The sequence below is a fragment of the Sarcophilus harrisii genome, chromosome 6 (genome assembly GCF_902635505.1).
Source record: "Sarcophilus harrisii chromosome 6, mSarHar1.11, whole genome shotgun sequence".
Lineage (NCBI taxonomy): Eukaryota > Metazoa > Chordata > Mammalia > Dasyuromorphia > Dasyuridae > Sarcophilus > Sarcophilus harrisii.
This window is the reverse complement of record NC_045431.1, coordinates 252,606,496-252,632,524: the sequence shown is the minus strand read 5'-3', so window position 1 is coordinate 252,632,524 and position 26,029 is coordinate 252,606,496. Positions and strand designations below refer to the sequence as shown.

At 33.2% G+C, this 26,029-nt stretch overlaps 1 protein-coding gene and 1 pseudogene across 1 annotated transcript; both read left to right on the top strand.

The window, feature by feature from the left end:
• LOC100930297 lies at positions 1-944 on the top strand (annotated as a pseudogene).
• A 17,258-nt stretch (positions 945-18,202) lies between these two features.
• On the top strand, positions 18,203-19,155 carry LOC100930553 (olfactory receptor 5D18-like). The gene has a single exon (XM_012552985.2). The coding sequence runs from the start codon at positions 18,203-18,205 to the stop codon at positions 19,136-19,138; it is 936 nt and encodes a 311-aa protein (XP_012408439.1). The 3' UTR covers positions 19,139-19,155.
• The last annotated feature ends 6,874 nt before the right edge of the window (positions 19,156-26,029 follow it).

Here is a 26,029-nt window from a genome sequence, read left to right as displayed (position 1 = left end):
ATGGTGAGCACTGGCAAGAATCAGAGTGCAGCAGTCATATTCATCCTCTTGGGATTCTCTGAGTATCCAAAGCTCCAGGTGCCCCTCTTTCTACTATTTCTCACCATTTATGCAATCACTGTGGTGGAAACTTGGGCATGATTGTGATCATCAGGATCAATCCCAAACTCCATACCCCCATGTACTTTTTTCTCCAGCACTTGTCCTTTGTGGATTTTTGTTACTCAACTATTGTCACACCAAAATTATTAGAAAATTTAGTTGTAGAAGACAAGAGCATCTCCATCAAGGGCTGCATTTCACAGTTTTCCATTGGTGTCATCTGTGTGGTGACAGAGGCAGTGATGTTGGCTGTGATGGCCTATGACCGTTTTGTTGCAATATGCTATCCTTTACTTTATACAGTTTCCATGTCACCAAAACTCTGTATCCTACTAGTGTCTATTACATATTCATGGGGCATAATTTCTTCTATTATATTTACTTATTCTCTTCTTGTATTATCATTTTGTGAAACGAAAATCATTAATAACTTTGTATGTGAATACTCTGTCATCCTCTCTGCATCTTGCTCTGATAAACACTTCAGTGAGATGATACGTTTTATCTTTGCAAATCTCAATGCATTGTTCACCTTGATCATTATCCTTACATCTTATTTTCTTATTTTTGTCACTATCTTCAAAATGAATTCATCCAGCGGGAGATATAAAGCTTTCTCCACTTGTGCCTCCCACCTGACAGCCGTTTCCATCTTTTATGGGACCATCCTCTTTCTTTATTGTATTCCGAGTTCCCAAAACTCATGGCTTTTAGTCAAAGTAGGATCTGTTCTTTATCTTGTAGTTATTCCTATGCTAAATCCCTTAATATATAGTCTAAGGAATAATGTTGTGAAGGAAGCCATTAGGAAATTAATGTACCTCAAAATAATTTCTCCATGAGATCATTTATATGGATTTTGTACTTCTGATTAAATTATTCTGATTGAATTTATAATGATAATCAATTCTCTAATCCCTATTCAATTATTCCTTTCTCTGTGATTCACACCTACACTTTCTGCAACCATTTGAAGAGCAGTTCTAAAATATTAAGCAACTGAATAAAGAATGTATAAAATGAGAAAAATCATTTCAGAAAATCATGACTACTTACTCCACGATGTAACAACAACCTCAGAATCTTTCATTAAAGTTCCTTAGCAAATTATTTCAAAAATAAATCTGTTCATTCTACAAGATTAAATGTCTGTTTTCTTTTTTCAATCTTTACATTAATTCTATTTCATAGAAAAACAATGAATAATAATCTAAGATATTACCTAGTGAGGCAAGCAGCTGGTTTTTGGAACTCTGCTAGAGACAAATACCTTGATTTGTGATTATATTCAGTATTGAAAGATAATAATTGTCACTGAATCCTAGAGAAATTCAATGGCCTGAGACAATTCTTATGATGTGCTTAGTACATAATGATGTGCTTTTAATATAAGAAAAAGCTAAATAAGTGTTGATTGATTTAGTTACAATATGGAGACAGAATTACTAGTCTTCCACTCTATCAATAGCTTAAAATATGTTTGCAATTTTTTAATGAAATAAAGTATTTCTATAATGATATAATAAAACAAAAGATGATTGACCATAAATGTATAAATCTATTATATCAGCTTTCTATTCCTTTAAAAAATTTTTATTTAGTTTTTTAATTTTTTTAATTTGTGGAATACAACAAGTCTTTCCATAACAGGGTAAAATAAAAAAGATTGTTTATGAAATAATAAATCTAATATGTACAATTTGCAATTTCTATTAAATATACAATAAAATTATTATATTTTTTTCTCCTTTTTTTCTTTCCTTTCCATTCATCTCCCTGCTCTAAAAATGACTATTACTAGACACATATAGGTGTGTGTACATGTGTGTGTGTGTGTGTGTATGTGTGTACACATTGCTCTATTTGTCTGTTCTTTCTTTTGATTCAAGAAGTATCTTGATATGTTCTTTAGAGGCAATTTTGCTATTTCCAGTAGAGAAAACAACTATTTACTCAGTTCTCAAAACTATTTCTGTTACTGAACAGTACTGAATGTACTGTTGGTTATGTTCATTTCATTCTTCATTATTGTGTGTGATTATTTCCATTATTCCTTTAAATTATTGAGCTCATAATTTCTTATAGCACACTAGTACTTCATCATAATAATGTATCACTTTTTGTTCAGACATTCCTTTTAGATAAAATATAAAAATTTAAATATGTGCTATTCCTTTTAAATATATGTTAACATTATCATGTAAATTTCTTTACCCCCTTTTTTCCTGTTTTTCCTTTCTAGAAATGTCTCCCATTAGACAAAAATATTTGTATATATGCAGAAAAACATATTTATGTAAATCATTCTATAAATATATCTGTCAGTTCTTATTCTGGGTAAAAATAGTATCTTCTTCCATATGTCTTTTGTAGTTAATTTTGGCATTTATAATATTCTAAATGATTTAGTTGCACAAAGTTGTTCTTAAAACAATATTGCTATTACTATATATAATGTTCTCTTGCTTCTGCTCATTTTGATTTTCATCATTTCCTATAAATCTACACATAGAAAAAAATTAAATTTGTCAACTTGAGGTTCTACTGTCGAGTAAACATTGACCAGTGTCAAGAGAAAATTCAAAATGTCTGACAATGGCCTAGGATGCAACGGATGAACTTCTTTCAATGATAAGAATAATTTTAAACAATCATTCTCTTTTCAATACAAATGAGAATTAACTTTCATGATAGAAAAATGAATAAATTTAGAGCATCCAAACAAAAATCCATGTATTGAAACAAACAGAATATTTGGAGATAACTTAAGAACAATTAACTTTTTTCATTAAATAAGAGAAGAGATGTGAGGATATCTAATTTCAAGTTTTTTAGACATCATTCCATACAGCACTAGCTTATCATATATTAAAAATTTTTTAAAAAGTGCAGCTCCTTTTTATTTGAATGAGGGAATATGTCTGTACTCTTGTCTGGTAGTACCACATTTAGAGTACAGTTTTTAGATCTATGTGCCCAGTAATGGGAAGAACATACATAAGTTGGAGAGAGTGCAAATCAGGGTGATCTATATAAAGCAGGGCCTGTTATGCATTCCAAAATAGTTTTGGCAAAATAATTGAGTATGGGCATGCTAGAAAAAATACTTAAGGTCATGAATACCTGCCTTATGTATTTAGAAGGACAAACATATGAATCAATCAAAAATCATCAAGCATTTATTATTTATCTACAAGGCTATTATGGTTAAGGTATTAGTTTTACAAAACAAAGAAACATACATTCCATATCTTTCCAGATGTTATCTTCTTTCTTAGAAACAATATTTGAAACAAGATACAAGTATATAAATACAGAATTTGTGAAGGATGACTTTGTGGAGTTATGGGGAAATTTGATCTGACTTTTAAAGGAACCAGAGGTCTTAAGATGTTTGCTATTGTCCTTCATTCTTGTAGAGGGCCAAATGACATGACTATGCTACAGTCAAGTTACAGTGTGTCTGACTGTGACTGATTACACTAAAGAAAGTTGCAATGCTCTGCCACAGGTCAGACAGAAATAATCCCTATAAACATTTGGTGTGGTTTCTTGGGGAAAATAAAAACTTTTTAAAAAAGAAAGCACATTTGATTTGTAATATAAAGGTGTTTAATTTCCAAATACAGCTATTTTGTTTACCCTAAAGATAAGAAAGAATCATTAGACATAGTGAGCAAAAGAAGGCATTTAAACATACTTGAGGCAAATCTAATGCAATCACTAAAGAATAATTATCCCCAAGAAGGCAGACAACAAGCAATGGGTAGCAATTATAAATAGGAAAATAGAGAATTAATGCATATTTCACCCTCGTCTTAATTTGAGGGATCCAATCAAATGAATTTTCATGAAACATAGTTTTTTTTTTTCAAATGTAGGTCTTCAAAAGTAGGTAATCAATTTTTTATCTCTTACTAATGTTTATGTGTATACACACACACACACACACACACACACACACACACACATTTAATTTTCAAAATACCTGTATAGAAATTTCAGCATTTAGCCTTGTAAAACCTTGTTTTTCAAATGGTTGTCCCTTACCTCCTCCACCCCCTCCACAGACAAGTAATGCAATTTATATTAAACATGCACAATTATTTTCTACATATTTCCACAATTATTATGTTGCACCAAAAAATCAGAACAAAAAGGGAAAAATGAGAATGAAACAAAAAGCAAGACAACAACAAAAAAGTAAAAATACTATGTTGTGATCCACACTCAATCCCTAATGTCTTCTCTCTGGGCGCAGATGTTCTTTCCATAACAAGATCATCAGAACTGGCTTGAATCATCTCATTGTTGAAAAGAGCCATGCTCATCAGAATTTATCATTATATAGTCTTCTTGTTGCTGTACAATATTAACATCATTTCATGTAAGTTTTTCAAGGCCTTTCTGAAATCATCCTTCTACTAATTTCTTATAGAATAATAATATCCCATAGTATTTATATACTATAACTTATTCAACCATTCTATAACTGATAGGCATTCACTTATTTGCCAGTTCCTTTCTACTACAAAAAGAGCTGCTACAAACATTTTTGCACATATAGGTTCTTTTCCCTTTTTGATGATTTCTGGAATACAGGCCCAGTAACACTGCTGCATGAAAGGTTAGGCACAGTTTGATATTCCTTTGAGCACAGTTCAATATTTCTCTCCAGAATGGTTGGCTCAACTCACAACTCCTTCAACAATGTATTAGTGTCCCAGTTTTCCCACATCCCTTCTAATATTCATCATTATCTTTTCCTGTCATCTTAGCCAATCTGAAAGATGTACAGTGGTACCTCAGAGTTGTCTTAATTTCTATTTCTCTAACAAAGTGATTTAAATAATTTTTCATATGACTAGAAATAATTTTAATTTTTCATGTGAAAATTGTCTGTTCATATCTTTTGATCATTTAACAATTGGAGAATGGCTTGTATTATTATAAATTAGACTAATTTCTCTATATATTTTAGAAATGGGGCCTTTATAAGTACCCTCAGATGTGAAATTTTCCCCAGGTTACTGCTTCCCTTCTAATCTTGCCTGCATTGCTTTTGTTTGTACAAAACCTTTTTAATTTAATATAATGAAAATTATTCATTTTGCATTCTATTATGTGTTCTAGTTTGTCTTTATCCACAAATTCCTTTCTTCTCTCCAGATTTGAGGAGTAAATTATTTTTTTTTTCTAATTTACTTATAGTATCACTCTTTATGTCTAAATTATGGACCAATTTCAACCTTATCGTGGTATAAGGTGTTAGGTGTGAGTCAATGCCTAGTTTCTGACATACTAATTTTAAATTTTTCTAGCCATTTTTTGTCAAGTTCTTATCCCACACGCTAGGGTCTTTGTGTTTATCAAACACTAAATCATTATAGACATTTACTATTGTTTCTTGTGAACCTAACCTATTTAACTTGGCAGGTATCAAATTATTATTTGTTTAATAGCCTTTTATTTACAGGATATATGCATGTATATAACTTTACAGCATTAACAATTGCCAAACCTCTTGTTCCAATTTTTCACCTCTTACCCCCCAACCCCTTCCCCTAGATGGCAGGATGAACAGTAGATGTTAAATATATTAAAATATAAATTAGATATACAATAAGTATAGATGACCAAAACGTTATTTTGTTGTACAAAAAGAATCAGACTCTGAAATATTGTACAATTAGCTTGTGAAGGAAATCAAAAATGCAAGTGTGCATAAATATAGGGACTGGGAATTCAATGTAATGGTTTTTAGTCATCTCCCAGAGTTCTTTTTCTGGGCATAGCTGGTTCAGTTCATTACTGCTCCTTTGGAAATGATTTGGTTTATCTCGTTGCTGAGGATGGCCTGGTCCATCAGAACTGGTCATCATATGGTATTGTTGTTGAAGTATATAATGATCTCCTGGTCCTGCTCATTTCACTCAGCATCAGTTTGTGTAAGTCGCTCCAGGCCATTCTGAAATCATCCTGTTGGTCATTTCTTACAGAACAGTAATATTCCATAATATTCATATACCATAATTTATTCAGCCATTCTCCAACTGATGGACATCCATTCAGTTTCCAGTTTTTAGCCACTACAAAAGGGCTACCACAACATTTCGTGCACATACAGGTCCCTTTCCTCTTATAATCTCTTTGGGATATAATCCCAGTAGTAACACTGCTGGATCAAAGGGTATGCACAGTTTGATAACTTTTTGAGCATAGTTCCAAACTACTCTCCAGAATGGTTGGATTCGTTCACAACTCCACCAACAATGCATCAATGTCCCAGTTTTCCCACATCCCTCCAATAATCATCATTATTTTTCCTGTCATCTTAGCCAATCTGACAGGTGTGTAGTGTATCTTAGAGTTGTCTTAATTTGCATTTCTCTGATTAATAATGACTTGGAGCATCTTTTCATATGACTAGAAATAGTTTCCATTTCTTCATCTGAGAATTTTCTGTTCATATCCTTTGACCATGTTTCAATTGGAGAATGGCTTGATTTTTATAAATTAGAGTTAATTTCATATATTTTGGAAATGAGGCCTTTATCAGAACCTTTGACTGTAAAAATATTTTCCAGTTTATTGCTTCCTTCTAATCTGTCTGCATTAGTTTTGTTTGAAAAACTTAACAGTTTGGTATAATCGAAATTTCTATTTTAGATGTAATGATCTCTAGTTCTGCTTTGGTCATAAAGACCTTCCCTTCTAGGTCTGAGAGGTAAACTATCCTGTGTTCCTCTAATTTATTAATAATTTCATTCTTTATGCTAGGTCATGAACCCATTTTGACCTTATCTTGGTGTACGGCGTTAAGTATGGATCAATGCCTAGTTTCTGCCATATTAGTTTCCAATTTTCCCAGCAATTTTTATCAAACGGTAAGTTCTTATCCAAAAGCTGGGATCTTTGGGTTTGTCAAAGACTAGGTTGCTATATTTGTTGACTGTTTATCCCTTGAACCTAATCTATTCCACTGATCAACTAATTATTTTTAGCCAATACCAAATAGTTTTGGTAACTGCTGCTCTATAATATAATTTTAGATGTATACAGCTAAGCCACCTTCATTTGATTTTTTTTTCATTAATTCCCTTGAAATTTTGACCTTTTGTTTTTCCATATGAACTTTGTTGTTATTTTTCTAGGTCATTAAAATAGTTTTGGGACTCTGATTGGTATAGCACTAAATAAATAGATTAGTTTAGGTAATATTGTCATCTTTATTATATTTGCTCACCCTATCAAGAGCATTTAATATTTTCAATTGGTTAGATCCGACTTAATTTTTTGCGAAAAGTGGTCTGTAATTTTGCTCATAAAGTTTCTGATTTTCCTTGGCAGATAGATTCCTAAATATTTTATATTATCAGTAGTTACTTTAAATGGAATTTCTCTTGTAACTCTGACTGTTGGATTTGTTAGTGATATATAAGAATGCTGATGACTTATGTGGGTTTATTTTATAACGAGCAAATGTAAAGTTGTGGATTATTTACAATTTTTAGCAGAATCTGGGGTTCTCTAAGTATATCATCATGTCATTGGCAAAGAGTGATAATTTGGTTTCCTCCTTGCCTATTCTTATTCCTTTAATCTCTTTCTCAGCTCTTATTGCTATAGCTAGCATTTCTAATACAATATTAAATAGTAATGGTGATAGTGGGCAACCTTGTTTCACTCCAGATCTTATTGGGAATGGTTGCAGTTTGTCTCATTACATATGATGCTTACTGATGGTTTTAAATAGATGCTGATTATTTTAAGGAAAAGTCCATTTATTCCTATACTCAAGTGTTTTTAATAGGAATGGATGTTGGATTTATCAAATGCTTTCTGCATCTATTGAGATGATCATATGGTTTTTGTTAATTTGGTTATCAACATGGCCAATTATATTGATAGTTTTCCTAATATTGAACCAGCCCTGCATTCCTGGTATGAATCCTACTTGATCATAGTGTATTATCTTGGAGATGATTTTCTGTAGTCTTTTTGTTAATATCTTATTTAAGATTTTAGCATCAATATTCATTAGGGAGATTGGTCTATCATTTTCTTTCTCTGTTTTCAGCCTACCTGGTTTAGGTATCAGTACCATTCTGTGTCATAGAAGGAATTTGGTAGGACTCCTTCATTCCCTATTTTATCAAATAATTTATATAGCATTGGGGCCAATTGTTCTTTAAATGTTTGGTAAAATTCACATGTAAATCCATCTGGTCCTGGGGATTTTTTCTTAGAGTTGTTTAATTGCTGTTCTATTTCTTTTTCTGAAATGGGATTATTAACATTTCTTCCTCCTCTGTTAGTCTGGGAAGTCTGTATTTTGGAGGTAGTCATCCATTTTAGGTTATCAAATTATTGGCATAAGTTGAGCAAATAATTCTTATTATTTCTATTTCTCTTCATTGGTGGAAATTTCTCCTTTTCATTTTAAGACTACTATTGTTGTCCTCCTCATTTTCTAATCAGATTTACCAAAGGCTTATCTATTTTATTGCCTTTTTTATAGAACCAACTCTTAGTTTTATTAATTAGTTCAATAGTTTTTTTTTTCTTTCAATATTTTTAATTTCTCCTTTTAATTTTAGAATTTCCAATTTAGTATTTGATTGGGGTTTTTAATTTGGTCTTTAGTTTTTTAGTTGCAAGCCCAATTATTAATCTTTTCTTTCTCTGTTTTATTCAAGTAAGCCTCTAGGATAAAATTCCTCTTATTACCGCTTTGGCTGCATCCCACAAATTTGGTATAATGTCTCATCATTGTCATTATCTTGAGGTGAAATTATTAATTGTATCTATAATTTGCTGTTCACCCAATCATTCTTTAAGATGAGATTGTTTAGTTTCCAATTACTTTTGGTCTATTTCCCTAACTTTTTGTTGAATGTAGTTTTATTGCATCATGATCTGAAAAAGAAAGCATTTACTATTTCTGCTTTCTTGCATTTAATTTTAGAGGTCTTTATGTCCTAATATATGGTCAATTTTGAATAGGTTCCATGAACTGCTGAGAAGAAAGTATATTCCTTCTATCTCCATTCAATTTTCTCCAAAGATCCAACATACCTAATTTTCTAATATTCTATTTACTTCTTAATTTCTTTCTTATTTGTTTTGTGGTTTGATTTGTCTAATTCTGAGGTGCAAGGTTGAGATCTCCTACTATTACAGTTTTGTTGTCTATTTCTTCTTGCAACTCTCTTAACTTCTCTAGGAAGCTGGATGCCATACCACTTGGTGCATATATGTTTATATTGATATTGCTTCGTTGTTTATGCTACTTTGGCAGGATGTAGTTACCTTCCTTATCTCTTTTAATTAGATCAATTTTACTTTTGTTTGATCTGAGATAAGGATGGCTACCCCTGCTTTTGACTTCACCTGAAGCATAATAGATTTTGCTCCAGCCTTTACTTTTACTCTATATGTATCCCTCTTTAAATGTGTTTTGTAAACTAACATATTGTAGGGTTCTGACTTTTGATCAGTCTGCTATCTGCCTCTCTTTATGGGGGAGTTCATCCATTTAAATTTACGGTTAGAATTACTAAATCTGTATTTCCTGCCATCCTAATAACTCCCTGATTGTGCTTTTCTTATTCTTGCCTCCCCAACCCTCTTTCCCCTTTAAACTTATGTACCCTCTTGTATCACGATACTTATCCTCTTATAATCCTCCTCCCCCTTTGAGTCTTTTCCCTTCCTTCCTTATTACTCTTTTTTCTTTCCCTTTTCTCTCCCCGTTTTAATGAGGCTAGAGAGATTTTTCTAAAACAAATGTCAATTATTTTTCTTGAGCAACTCTGATGAGAGTAAGATTCACACAATGTTCCTCCCCTCTCTAAATTCCTCAGATATGATAAGTTTCTTAGCTCTTTGTGGGATGTGGTTTCCTTTTATCCCTCCTTCCACCTTGTTCTGCCATCATCCCTTTTCCATATCTACTTCCCTTTTTATGTTATAAGTACAATCAAATTATACATGTATTCTTTTTGTATATCCACAACAGTAATACAATTCTTAAGAGTTGATTTTTCTTTTCTGCATCTCTTGAGTTCTATTCTTGGAGATCAAATTTTTGTTTAGTTCTGGTTTTTCTTCAGAAACAAATGGAATTCATTTGTTTCATTAAATGTCCATCTTCTTCCCTGGAAGAAAATGCTCAGCTTCGTGGTAGTTTTATTCTTGGCTATCTCAAGTTCTTGTGCCTTTTGGAATATCATTTCCAGGCCCTTCTTTCCTTTAATGTGAGGCAGCAGACCTTGGGTGATCCTTATTGTGGCACCTCGGTATTTAAATGGTTTTTTTTTTGGCTGCTTGTAAAATTTTTCCTTAATCTGATAGTTCTGAAATTTTGCCACAATATTCCTTGGGGTTTTTATTTTAGGGTTTCTTTCAGAAGGTGTTCGATGAATTCTTTGAATGCCTATTTTACCTTCTGATTCTATTACATATGGGCAGTTCTCTTTGATGATTTCTTGTAAAATAGTATCTAGGCTCTTTTTTCATCATAGTTTTCAGAAAGTCCAATAATCCTCAGATTATCTCCTAGATCTATTTTCCAAGTCTGTAGTTTTGCAAGTAGAAAATTCGTGGTTTTTCCAGTTTGTCATTTTTGTTTTGCTTGACTGATTCTTGCTGTCTCAATGAATCATTAGTTTCAATTTGTTCAGTTCTAATTTTAAAGAATTATTTTCTTCAATAGCTTTTTTACTTCTTTCTGTATATGTCCAATTGAGTTTTAGGATGTATTGTTTTGGTCTGTGGAATTTTTTTCCATTTCACTAATTTTTTTTTAGTGAATTATTTTCTTTTCAATTCACAGATCCTACTTTCTTGCGTGTTCTTTGTCTTTTCAATTCACGGATCCTACTTTCTTGCGAGTTCTTTGTCTTTTCCAATTCTAAATCCTACTTTCTAGTGAATTTTTTTTTTCAATTCACAATTCTTACTTTCCTGAGATTTTTTTATTTTTCAATTCATCATTTGTTTCTGCACTTCCTGGGAATTTTTAACTTTTCAATTGTATTTCAGGAAGTTGTTGCTCTGTTGTAAGGCTTCTCTTCCTTTCCCATTTATCTTCTAACTCTCTTTGAGACTTTTAATGTTCTCTATGAGAGCATCATGTAAAGGAGGACAGTCTGATGTATTTTGTGTTTGAGGTCTCCTCAGGTTTGCTGACCTGCTCTTTTTCTGCATAGAAGTTGTTGATCGTTCTTTTCATCTTTTTATTCATGTTTTAAAGCCTTTAGGTATGTCTCCTAGGCAAGGGGTTACTAGCTTCCTCTGCAGAGCAGGGAGATGTAAACCGATTTCGGCCTGAGGTATGGGAGTGCTCTGAGTGAGAGTCTTCCTTCCCCAACAGGAGTGGATTCAGCACTGGCTGTTATCGAAGTGCCCAGTTGGGCTGAGTGGGTTAGCGATTGCCCTGGGCTAGAGACTAGGGGTGAAAGTGTCACTGCACCAGGCCGGAGCCTCTTGTGGGAATGTGAGTATTAGCAGCTGACCGCATACAACAGACCACAGACCGCAGACCGCAGACCGCTGCAAATTCTGCCCAGCTTCTCTGCCTGATGCAAATCGGCCCTGGAAAAGCTCTATGGCCCCAAGCCGAGCTCCCCACTGCACAGATTGGAGGCTAACCTGGGCTGAGTCCTCCTGCCGTGCAGGATCACAGCTGCCCCAAGGAAAAGCCCGGTACTGCGGGTTGGGGCTGTGGGCTTGTGCTGAGATCTGTGCTTTCACTTTCGGCTTGAGGCTCTCCTCTGAACCTAATTTCTCTCCCTGTCTGCCCTGATCTCCCCCCTGGCCCCGGAACCAATCTTTTTTTTGGCGAGACTGCAGATTTTCTTCGGCTGGTGAGTTGTTCTACTTCTTATCTTTATGAATTGTAGCAGTCAAGACTATTTTTGAGGCTCGATATAATAAAGAGGGTAAGAGAAGAGCTTAGAAAGTCACATGTGCCTTCTCCGCCATCTTGGCTCCGCCCCCCTATCAAATTATTTTTATGACCATTGCTTTAAAAGAGTCATTATCCACATCCAGTAACAAGTGATACAAAAAAAGAAATTCCATTAAAAATTACTGTAGATAATATAAAACATTTCGGAGTCTACCTGCCAAGACAAATTCAGGGACTATATGAACACAATTACAAAACATTTTTCACAGAAATTAAGTCCGATCTAATCAATTGGAAGGATATTACATGCTCATGAGGAGATGGAGCTTATATCATAAAAATAACAATTCTTTCTAAATTAACTTACTTATTCAGTGCCATGCCAATCAAACTCTCAAGGAATTATTTTATTGAACCTAAAAAATAATAATAAATTTCATCTGGAAGAATAAAAGGTCAAGAATTTCAGGAGAACTGATTAAAAACTTTAAAGGTTAGCATTGTAATATATAACTATCAAGATATACCAACTCTGAAGTGATATGATTTTCTTCAGGAGAAACCTTAGTAATTAAAGACAAAAATCAGAGTGGTGAGGGTATATTTATGCTCTTAGGAATCTAATTATCCAGATTTCCAAGTCTCTGTTTTCCCTCTATTTCTGTTTATCTATAAGACCACAATGTAGGGAAATCTGGGCATGGTTACAGTCAATCAATACTGAATTCCAAAGTCCACATACTTTTTACTCAGTCATTTGTCTTTGTGGATTTCTGGTGACTGAAGCATATGCTAGAGCAATCATTTCTTCTTTCATGTTTATCTATTCTCTTATTAGATTGTCTTTTCTGTGGGATTAACATAATTAATAATTTTTTTTCTGTAAGTATTCTGTCATCCTCTCAGCCTCATGTTCAAATAGAGATTTTAGTGAAATGATACATTTCAGTCTTGCTGATTTTAATGTCTTGCACACAGTCATACCCATTCTTATCTCCTTTGTTTTAATTTTCATGCCTATCACAAAAATATGGTCAGCCAGATTGACATAAAGCCTTCTTCGCTGTGCCTTCTCCTGTGCCTCCCAACTGTAAATCATCTTCATTTATAGGACTTTTGTCTTTGTCTATCGTGTCCCCAGTTCTAAAAATTCATAGCTTATAGACAAAGTCACTTGATTTTCTTATTTTTAATAGAATGTTCATTTCTTTTTGAACCCCTTATTATTTGAATTCCCCTTCCAGGAACCTGGCCACAAGCATTCTTTTCTGCCCTGTACCAGTTAGGAGTGTCTCCACCCCACTGTAGATGTAAGATCTAGTGTAATAATGATTGGGGCCAGAGCTATGCTGATATGGCCTGCACTGGAATTGCATACTGGACTCCCACCCTGGAGTCACAGACTATTTCTAAGTTGCCTCCAGCAACTTTTTGAGTATTCTGATGCTCTAAAATTAGTTTACAGTCATTATTTAAAGGAATTTGAAGTAGTTTGGGGGAGAGGCTTCCTACACAGTCTTAAGATCAAAGATGTGAAAGAAGCTATCAGTAAAGTAATGGACACCAAATATATCTCTCTTTTTTTTTTTTTTTAATTTAATAGCCTTTTATTTACAGGATATACACATGGGCAACTTTACAGCATTAACAATTGCCAAACCTCTTGTTCCAATCCTTCACCTCCTACCCCCCCACCCCCTCCCCTAAATGGCAGGATGACCAGTAGATGTTAAATATATTAAAATATAACTTAGATACACAATAAGTATACATGACCAAAACATTATTTTGCTGTACAAAAAGAATCAGACTCTGAATTATTGTACAATTAGCTTGTGAAGGAAATCAAAAATGCAGGTGTGCATAAATATAGGGATTGGGAATTCAATGTAATGGTCATTAGTCATCTCCCAGAGTTCTTTTTCTGGGCATAGCTGGTTCAGTTCATTATTGCTACATTGGAAATGATTTGGTTGATCTCGTTGCTGAGGATGGCCTGGTCCATCAGAACTGGTCATCATATAGTATTGTTGTTGAAGTATATAATGATCTCCTGGTCCTGCTCATTTCACTCAGCATCAGTTCGTGTAAGTCTCTCCAGGCCTTTCTGAAATCATCCTGTTGGTCATTTCTTACAGAACAGTAATATTCCATAATTTTCATATACCACAATTTATTCAGCCATTCTCCAACTGATGGACATCCATTCAGTTTCCAGTTTCTAGCCACTACAAAAAGGGCTGCCACAAACATTCGTGCACATACAGGTCCCTTTCCCTTCTTTATAATCTCTTTGGGATATAATCCCAGTAGTAACACTGCTGGATCAAAGGGTATGCGCAGTTTGATAACTTTTTGAGCATAGTTCCAAACTACTCTCCAAAATGGTTGGATTCATTCACAACTCCACCAACAATGAATCAATGTCCCAGTTTTCCCACATCCCCTCCAACAATCATCATTATTTTTTCCTGTCATCTTAGCCAATCTGACAGGTGTGTAGTGGTATCTTAGAGTCACCAAATATATCTCAAAATTATTTGTTAGCTTGGGGAGGGGGTCTGAGATTAATTTCCTTGTGTTTACAAAATCTCTCAAAATTTCAGTGGCCATTTTGCATTGGAAAAAGGATTGTATAACCATTAAGTGTTGTATTCTATAAGATTAAAAAAAATTCTGGATCTCAAAGAGAGATGAACAAAGATGTACCGGGACAGAGACAAAGACAGTGAAGAAGAGAGAGACACGGAGGTAGAGTCATTGAAATAGAAAAATAGATATATAAAAAAAGGTAACCACTGAAAGAGAGACAGCTTTATTGTACATCTCTCTTTTTTTTTTGTCTCTTTCTCTATCTCTTTGTCTCTCCAAACACACACACACGCACATATGCACATATCACCCTATCAACTGTGTTTAATAAAATTCCTTCCTGCTCTTTCACTACCAATATGTCCCCTTTGAGATTATTTTTTACTTGCTCTGAAATCTATCATTTGAATTCCATTCGTACCTCAGGCCACTGACAATAAAGAGTCAATAAATATGGCAACTAAGTGGTGTTTGTGGATAAAACACTGGCCTTACAGTCAGAAAGATCTGAATCCAAATGTGGCCTCTTATAACTATGTTAGCATAGTCAAGTCACTCAATTTGACTCAGTTTCTTCATCTGAAAAATGATGAAAAATAATAAAACATTTTTCCAGGGTATTATAAAAATCAAATAATATAAGATCCATAAAGTAGTGAGCACAGTATATGACCCTCAGTAAATCCTATATAAATGTTATCTATTATTAAATGTCTGCAATATGTCAATAATTATGGCAAACATTAAAATATAAAGAATGAATATGATTATAATATTATAACATTTTTAATTATAGTTTTCTCCTGTGACTTCATCTTGGGAGAGTTCTTCATTAATAGTAAAAGAAATTTTAGTCAATTCCAAATAATATGAATGGAAAATAAATCTCTCATAGTAACTATCCCCTCTGATTTCAAGAAAATCCTATTCCCACAAGTCAGAATTTTCACTTCTTGCTTGTTTGGTCCCTAGCCAGGAAAGGTCATCAGTTTCTAGCATCACTTTCCCAAGATTTGTTCAGATACAAGTAAAAGTGGCAGTATTCATGCAGACTCAGGTGAAGGGCATAATAGGAACATGTGTTTTCTCTCTGAGTTTTTCTGCCAAATATAGAGACATTTATTGTACACTACAAAAATGGTTTAAGTTTCCATTTGCATAGATTATTTAAATGTCCTTTACTGACTTCTGATTCTGACCAAATTTTGAGTAATGTGGTATTTTCTACTAATGATCACTGTTTTCTATTATTTACAAGCTCAATATACATTGAACTATGGATCTAGGAATCAACTTCTCTTAATTTGATAATAACTGTAGTTGCACCTAGAAAATACTTTTTATTTTCTTTTCAGAAAATTTCTTCAAATGTTTTGATTTGAAAAGAACTGCTAAGCAAAGGAGGTAGGTCCTCTCATTTTATCTTTTTCACTATTATAATTTCACATTTAATGGATAGTTATTATTTTGAGAACAATGTGCTAAGCCCCAAGGATACCAGGAAGTATCACAGTCTGAATTCGAGATTTCACAGTTCATATGGTAAGAGATACCTACAAACCAAAACCAAATGCAGATATTAGAGACCATAAACTAAATGCCTATTGATTCTTATAGTTTCTGTAACTGATTTTAAGAGAAAGTGCAATCATTAAGTGTAGTTCCTGAGAAAATACTTGTGAAAAACAACCAAAACAAAACAAAACCAAAAACAAAACAAAAAAACAAACCCTGAAGGAAATGGGAAACCTTGAAGAGTGAGGTCATTTTAGGTAAGCACAATTGTTTGAGTAAACTATTTCAGGGAATATGTAATCATAATTATTATATTATGCCAAGAATATTATACCTGAAATGGTGCCTTCATTTAGGAGAACATTTTGGAGATAAGGTTGTGGAACTGGGTATTTCTCACTTTAAAAAAAGACTTGAATATCAAGTAATATACTTGATGATTTTCTTTAGCTTTGCCGATACTGCAGATACTGCAGTGCAGAGACTGACCCAGATGATACCAAAGATTTCTTCCATCAAGTCTCAGGTAAAGATATCAGGAGAAAAGGTTTTTGATTAAGAATATTCTGTTGTTCCAAATGAGCATTTCCTCCTATCTCTGCTCAAACTATTATAAAGTCAAGGAAAGTTCAGAATCTCTTATTTATCCTCCACAAATAATAATATATATTAAACCTATTCTTGCATGTGTCAGCTTGGAAAAGCAAATGTAGGCAAAAGGTTTTTCTAGATAGTGACCACCTCAGTTTTTACTTCCTTGACAATACCATTGTCTAACAGCTTGTGTAGAGAAACGTTTTTGACTATGAAGATATTTTTCTATCTTATTAGAAACCATACATTTTAGCAAAATAAGAATGGCAAATAAGGTTGGAAAAGATTTAAATGTTTGATCATACTCAAAGATAATAGACTTTATTTCTAGAATGTGATTTCCTATGTGTGTGTATATATATATATATATATATATATATACACACACACATGTATATGTTTTAATTTTTCAACTCATATTTATAAAATAGATAATGAGTTCTCATATTCATGTACATTTGGAGAATATATTAAAAATCAGGAAACATTTTAATTGATCAGAAGAGGTTATTTTCTTAATTTGGAATAGCTTGTGATAACAATATTTATAAAAATCAGAAATACAAATTATAAAGTTTAGGACTTGTTTCCTATAGTTCTCACCATGTACATTTATAGACTTGGAAGACAAATTAAAGTATAAAAAAGAACATATGGTATTATGGAAAACTAAACTAAATGATAAGATTTTGTTACACGGAAAATTTTGGATAGAATTTCTAACAGCTGGATAGGAAAAAAAGCTGAAAAGAAATAAAGTTTATAATATAGGATTATTTTGTTTTATTCATGTGTGAAAACTGATCCTGGGAAATACAGCAAAGAAAGAAACTTTGTTCTTTGGCTTTTCTCTATCCAGAATTTTCAGCATTTAGAAATTGCTTCTATTTGCATTATTTCCTCTATTTTATAACTGTTGTGTTCAGATCCATGATAGATCCTGTCACTCCTAATTCCACCATCATAATTTTTGCATGCAATCATAACATCTTCCCCCACTCTACTTCTCTCCTTTCCTCTCCTCTAACTTGTACATCCATCTATCCTCCTTTCCTCATCTATCTTTTATGATTTTTCACAAAATGCAACTTGAATTGAGTTTTCAATAAATACTAATTTCACCAATTAGCATTAACTTTTTTAGACCTATAATTTCTTTGTCATAAATAGATTTCATTATGAATAAATATCTAATTTAGATTTGCATCTGACCTGTCATATGGAGCACTTATGAGTTGCCTGAACTACTGAGAGGTTATATATTTATTGCAAAATCATAGGTTAATATGTGTCTGAAGAAGATAAGAAACTAAGACTTTTTCAATTCAAGATTGAAATTTTATCTACCAGACATGGTGGAAATGTGTGATTGTTATAAATGTCCTCCAATTGTCTTTATTTATTGAAATATACCAATTGTCTATGTCTCTCATTTTATTATTCTTCTTTTCAGGAAATATTTTAAAATTTCTTTCAACTTTACCCATGATGATCACTGAAAAAAACCATAGTGGTACTCCAGTCATTTTCATTCTCTTGGGATTTTCTGACTACCCAGAATTTCAGATTCCTTTCTTCCTGATATTTTTGACCATCTATGTAATCACTGTGATGGGGAATCTTGGAATGACTGCAATCATTATCATGAACCCCAAATTACATATTCCAATGTATTTTTTCCTTAAGCACCTATCTTTTGTGGATTTCTGTTCCTCCACTGTTGTTGCACCAAAGCTGCTGGAAAACTTAGTTGCAAAGGATAGAATAGTGTCTATTTCTATCTGCATCACACAATTCTTCTTTTTTGCTACCTATGCTTTGACTGACACCTTCATGTTGGCAGTGATGGCATATGATCGCTTTGTGGCCATTTGTTATCCCCTTTTATACATGGTCATCATGTCCCAGAAACGTTGTGTCTTGTTGGTGGTGGCAGCATACTCCTGGGGCACACTCTTCTCTCTGCTCTTCACCTATTCTCTCCTTACATTATCTTTTTGTGGGACTAACATCATTGATAATTTTGTCTGTGACTATTCTGGAATACTTTATGCTGCCTGCTCTGATAAACATTTTAGTGAGATGATTCTTTTTATAGTTACTAATTTTAATATGCTGAGCACACTCCTGGTCATAATTTCTTCTTATATTTTTATTTTTGTAACTGTCATGAAGATGCATTCAGCTGGAGCAAGGAATAAGGCTTTCTCTACTTGTGCCTCTCACCTGACAGCTGTTGGAGTCTTTTATGGAACAATCTTATTCCTGTACTGTATACCCAATATTAAAAGCTCCTGGTTTACAGCTAAATTGGGATCTGTTTTCTATGCAGTAGTCATCCCCATGCTGAACCCCCTTATATACAGTCTGAGGAACAATGAAGTGAAGGACATACTCAGGAAGCTAATGGGCAAAATATGATTTCTGAGTAAATTACTACCATCATCACTATCACCAGCTGCACAATGTACAGTAACTGCAACTAAACCCATAGCTCAACAACTAAACAATATCAACACTATTCACAATATTAATATATGTTGTTTAAATACTCTGCTGTAATTGATTCCCTTTAAGTGAAAAATGAATATATTCATGAGTTCTCATACTCATCTGATTTGTAGCTTTTAGATTTAGTGTGTCCGCTGTTGTTTATCCACATCTAAGAGAAGCAAGAATGTGAAAACTGAAAAAAGTAGCTGCCCAAATCCTTTTGAACTTTACCATGTAGGTTAGATTGGTCTTCATCACATTACCTTAAATATCTTTTTCCTTAATATAACTAGCAAAATGCAATCATTTTTTAAAAGACCAGGTGTTTTGTTTTATTCTGGTCTTCTATAGTTCTTTTTAGATCTTCCTAATCTATGTCGAGTAGCTGGTGAATTAATGTCTTGCATTCAGGAGAAATTGTGCTAGAAAATAAGATACTGACTGATGTGATTTGTTGATCAAAGAGGAGAATGGGGATCACTAAATACTCAGTAGTATTATGAGGTTGATGTAATCCAGTGCAATGGTAAACTACCTTATAGAAATGCATTATTTTCTGACAATAAGTATATTCCTCTCTTCTTAAATTTACTAGTTCATAATCTCTGCATTTAGTACATCTAGTTTTCTTTAAGGATCAATTGAAGCATCACCTTCTAAAGCTGATATATTTTCTAATACCTTTTTCTCTAATGTTATGTATTCATTACCCTAAAACAGATTGTATATAGGTTTGTGTTTGCAAATATGTCTATATTTACATAAACATCTATATGTATATATATATATCTAATCATTTATATGAAACTATAGATATATTCAGAAATATTATTGTTGTTATTGTTGAAGTGATTAATGTGTCTAATGATAACTGCTAAACATTAAACAAGACCAAATAACCTTCAAGATGAACATTTTATTGAGGCGAATGTGGCAGTTAATAAGTACAATAGTCATAGTTTTGGGTAATTTAATTATGTTATTAATAAGGCTAGCAGATTAATAAAGGGGGGCCATTTGCTTATCTCTCAGGCCAAAGAGCCCTCTCGGTGGTTTATATCCCCTTAAAGAGGAGGTAGGTTGTTCCTAACTTTCATTGTTTAACACAAAGAGAGATAGGCTATCTTGGGGCATATTGGTTTCTCAAATATTGGTCAAAGAGATATGAATTTCTATATTATCTGTCCTGATAATAAGTAGAATCAACATTTTCCCCTAACCTGTCTAACCAAATACAATGACTCAGAATATAATTATAACTTACATTTTGGATTTCTTTTGCTGTATGAAATTAATCTCTAGGAAAGAGTCCTCACATAAGTTTATTTATGTGAAAGAAAATTATAAAGGGAAAATCCTTGGTCTAATCCAACATCAATTCATTAATTATATGATAGAAATATTCATTTTCACAAAAGGAGGATTTCCCAAACAGTAATTTGTGGGGAAATTTCATTTTTAGTTTGACAATTGATTAAGTTTCCAACCTCAATTTAATGTGCACACCACAAATATGTTGTGATTAAGAACAAAAATGTATGACAATAAACATTACTTTGAATTCAATACTGCTTTTTTACATGAATTTGCCATCTCCTAATCCAAATGTTTCTATCTGAAAAATGAAAAATGTGTATTTGTGAAACAATATCTATATAGTATTTCAAGTTAGATATCAGCATAATTGTTAGGGTAACTTAAATTTGATTTTTATTTTTTGAAGCAAACTAATATTAAAATGATAAGATATAGTGTAAATTTGAATGTCCATATGATTTAAAACAATCTTCATTCTTCTCCTCTCTCCCCAAAATCCCCTTCACAAAACTCTTTTGCTCCCACATCCAATATTTCAGGCTCTGAGAATATTGCCTTGATCTCTGGTTTATTGATGGAGGTGAAAAGGAGAGTGAGTGAATGTAATATGCGGCATTTTCTCCCTTCCTCCCTTTTTTTTTCCAACTTATTTTATTTTTTCACCCCCCCCCCTGCCGAATTTTAGCATCACACATTTCTTTTATATCAGCATTATCTACATATTATATAGCATTTCAGATTCTGAAGAATGGAATAAAAATGTCCCCTTTTTTAGGAACCTTCTAGATAAAGCAGCTACTGTCTGGTGTTTTCAATTGCGTGTGATTCTTAGTGACCCCATTGGAGATTTTCTTGGAACTTACTGCTGGGCTTTGTGATTTCAAAAACCATTTCATTTAAAAGATGACTATTGACTGACAATGGGTGTGAAATCTAGAGTAATAAGGCAAAACAACAGCCTTGATATTAGTAGAGGAGGCTGGGAAAATACACACATACACAATTGAATAGTTAAAGGGTGGTTGGTTCCTTTTTACTGTGGAAAGAACATGGAGTTTTTACTACTTTGTATAATATTCACAGAATAAAAATTTTCCTCCTATTTTCACTTTGCAAATTGCATTTTGGATTCAGGTCTTTGAACATATTATTTAATATTCCACAGAGTTAAGAATTTTATTTCAGAAATCCTACATTTTGGAATATTTATTTTAAAAAAAAATTGGGCAAGATTCAAATACTTTGTAAATTTACTCTTGCGGAGGTTTTCCATTGTGAGTAAACCAAAAAAAAGTGGTATATTTGCATTCTAATTGTCTGATCTAAAATTTTCAATAATTGGCTATGTGATTTAATTCAGATTTTTAATGTTTCTTAATGCAAATGCAAAACATTTTATTAGTTTCATACTTCTCAAGGTTATCATATGCAGATTTCAATTTGGTTATTATGAAAGTGTTTATCATTTTTTAAAAATATATTAAGAATTGCTCTTATTACTACTGTGTTAGAAAGTACACACATTAAATATAGTTTTCTTCCTCATTTGTTTCTATATCCAAAGCACTTAAAGGTGCTTAATATATTTTTCTTAATTGACGGATGTCTCTTTAGTTTGGTTGAACTTTATTTGTTCTGACATATACTACTTAAGTTCTTATATATATTTTTTATTTCAATTTGAAGATTGGGCTCAAGTAGAATACTTATTTAATAACAAAGATATTTTATTCAAAGGTGGCAATTATCAAAATAACTTCAAGAGAAATAACTGGAGAGACTTATATGATCTAATGTTGAGTAAAATTAACAGAACCAGAAGATCATTGTACACAGCAAAAAGATTATATGATGATCATTTCTGATAGACATGGCTCTCTTCAACAATGAAATGAATCAGACCAGGTCACATGTTCTTGTGATGAAATGAGTCCTCTATACCCAGAGAGAGGAGTGTACGAAATTAAGTGTGGTTCATAACATAGAATTTTCACTCTTTTTGCTATTGTTTTCTTGCATTTTATTTTCTCAGTTTTTTTTTCCTTTTTGATTTGATTTTTTTTCTGCAGCAAGATAATTTTCTAAATATGTATGCATATATTGGATTAAACATATATTTTACAATGTTTAACATATATTTGAATTCTTGCCATCTGGGGGAGGGAATGGGAAAAGGGAGGAAAATTGGAACACAAGGTTTTTCAAGGGTTGAAAAATTTGAAAAAGAGTTGGAAAATTGTTGAAAAATTATCAATATGGGGCAGCTAGGTGGTGAAGTGGTTACAGCACCAGCCTTGAAGTCAGGAGGACTTAAGTTCAAATCTGGTCTCAAGACACTTAACCCTTCCTAGCTGTATGACATTGGGCAAGTCACTTAACCCCAACTGCCTCAGGGGAAAAAAAAGAAAAAGAAAGAAAAATTATTAATGCATATGTTTTGAAAATAAAAAAGGTTCAATAAATAAAGGTTCAAAAATTTATATTCCTATATGGGATGATGATATATTTAACTATTCAGATCTGTATCTCTCATGGATATACTTTGAGTGTGCAGGAATAATTTGGTTTTATTGTGATGAAATAAAAAAAAAAAGAAACTAGAGGAGGAAAAGTGATTCTACTGAGAGAAAAAGAAAATGGAGCTAAAATGGGGTAAATTACATTTCATGAGGAGGCAAAAACGACCTATTGTCATTGAGGGGCAAAGGGAAGTGGTGGGGTGAGCATTGTATGCATCTTACTCTCATAAGATTTGGCACAAGGAAGGAATATCAAACATTCAATTTCACAGAGAAGTTTTTTTCATCTATGGTGAAGTAAGAGTGGAAGGAGGAAAAGAAAGGGGAGACTAATAGAAGGGAGAATAGAAGTAGAAGGAGAAAGGTATAAGAAAGGGGAAAGGGCTGCAAAAGGAGAATATTGCTTCAGGGAGGGAGTGATCAGTGACAAAATGCAGGGGAAGAGGGAAAGAGAGAAAGGGAAGAGAACTGGGGATTAACTGGGGATTAACAAGATGGCAGGAAATACAGAGTTAGTAATTTTATCTGTGAATGTGAATGGAATCTATTATCATAAAGCAGAAGTGGATAGCAGACTGGATTAAAAGCCAGAACACTACAAGTGTTATGCCACAGTTTTCAGTTTCCATAATTATTCTGACCCAGTCCTGACTCAGTTTCCCTGCTTCTCAAAGCTCAGTCTTACAAAACCTCCCCTGCCTCTTTATCAGAATATTTGATAAGGATAAAAGATCTTATGTTTTAGAATATCAGAATGCCTCTTCCCATCCCAAACTATTTGAATGTCAGATACCGTCTTATCAAGATGCTTCTCTCCATGTCTGGGGTGACTCCCCTTGATTATATCATCTCATCTCCAGAGGCTCACTCCACCTTGACAGAGTCCTGTTCCGGATAACTCTTGCATCAGTCTGCCCCCTGAGTGTGAGCTATGTGTACATATGTCATTGAGAACTCAAATTGTTGGCTGAATTCTTGGAGATGATAGTCTCATTCAGCCCTGGGACCAAACCATGGATCCATTTGCCCCAGTATATCTCTCCATTAAATAAATTATTAAATACTCTCTAATCTCTATCTTGCTCAGTTTCTATGGCATTACACAAGATATTCATTTAAAGTAGAATAATACATTTAGACTTAAGATAAAAGGCTGGGGCAGGATCAATTTTGCTTCATCCGAAATAAAAAAGCAGGAGATGAAGCCCTGATCTCAGATCAAGCAAAAGCAAAAATAGATCACACTAAAAGAGATAAAGAAGGGAACTGTATTTTGTTATAGGGTTCAATAGATAATGAAACAATATCAATACTAAGCATATATTCACCAAGTGGTATAGCATCCAAATTCCTAGAGGAAAAGTTAAGAGAGCTGCAAGAAGGAATAGACAGAAAAACTATACTTGTTTTTCTAGTATATCTGAACTAGATATATTGAACTATCAAATAAATAAGAAAGAAATTAAGGAGATAAATAGACCCTACGAAAAGCTAGGGATGGTAGACATTTGGAGAAAATTGTATAGAGACAGAAAGGATTATATATTTTTATCAACAGTATATGGAACTTATATAAAAAATGACCACATAATATGCACAAAATCCTCACAATCAAATGCAGAATGGCAGGAAGAGTAAATGCCTTTTTTTCCAGATCATAATGCAATAAGAATACATGCCATAAAAGGCCAGGGGGAAATAGATCATAAATTAATTAGAAACTAAATAGTCTAATCCAAAAGAATGAATGAGTGAAACAACAAATCATAGACATAATAAAAATTTCATCCAAGAGAATAATAATTATGGGACCACATTCCAAAATTTGGGGGTAAAGACTATATAACCCCAAAAAGCTAGGGTCTCTCAGGACCTGCCCACATCCACCCACAGTGTCTCAGCATGCTCTCAGAATCTCAGAGAACAGATGCAGTGCAGCCATTGCTATCCTGCTAGTGCCTCACTGCTGCCCCCTGCAGTCTGTAGAAGAAGCTTGATAACACCATCCAGCCAAAAACAAAAACCAAAAACCAAAAACAAAAAACTTTTTTTTGCTAGTTTGTCTTCTTTGATTCTTCTCTGACAAAATGAGCAAAAAATTTAAAAGGACTTTAACCATTGATAGCTTCTATATGGCTAGAGAGCAGAATTTAAACCCTGAGGAGACTAAAAACAGACTGTCTACAGATGAATCCCCAAAGAGGGATATCATCTAGTCCTCAACACAAAAGACTCTCATAAAAGAAATTAAAAAGACTCTCACAAGAGAGCTGGAAGAAAAATGGGAAAAGGAAAGGGGAGCTTGGCAAGAGAGTCTAGATAAGTCATCCACTCATTTAAAGATAGAGTGGATAAAGAAATCAAATCCCTGAAAAACAGAATTTAGTGAACTGGAAAAAGAAAATAGCTCTAATAATAAAATTGGTGAAATGGAAAAAAAAATTCCATAGAACAAAACAACTCACTTAAAAACTCATTTGGACAATGAGAAAAAAGATATAAAAAAGTAAGTGAAGGAAATACTTCATTGAAATTCAGAATTGAACAAATGAAATTGAATGACTCAAGGAGACATCAAGAATCAGTCAAGCAAAACAAACAAACAAAAAAATGAAACAATGGAAAAAAGGTCAAATACGTTCTTGGGAAAACACCAGACCTGGAAAATAGATCTAGGAGAGACAACCTGAGAATAATTGGACTCCCTGAAATATACAATGAAAAAATAAAGAGCCTGGACACTATCTTCCAGAAAATTATCAAAGAGAACTGCCCAGAAGTTATAGAAACAGAGGGTAATATAGAAATTGAAAGAATTCATCAATCACCTACTGAAAGGGATCCTAAAATCAAAACACCAAGAAATATAGTGGCCAAATGCCAGAACTATCAGACAAAGGAAAAAATACTGCAAGCTGTTAGAAAAAAATTAATTCAAATATAGAGGAGCCACAATAAGGATTACCCAGGATCTAACAGCATC

What these genes read in the sequence shown, in the direction of transcription:
- LOC100930553 (XM_012552985.2), top strand. Translation starts at nt 18,203, where the DNA reads ATGATGATCACTGAAAAAAACCATAGTGGTACTCCAGTCATTTTCATT.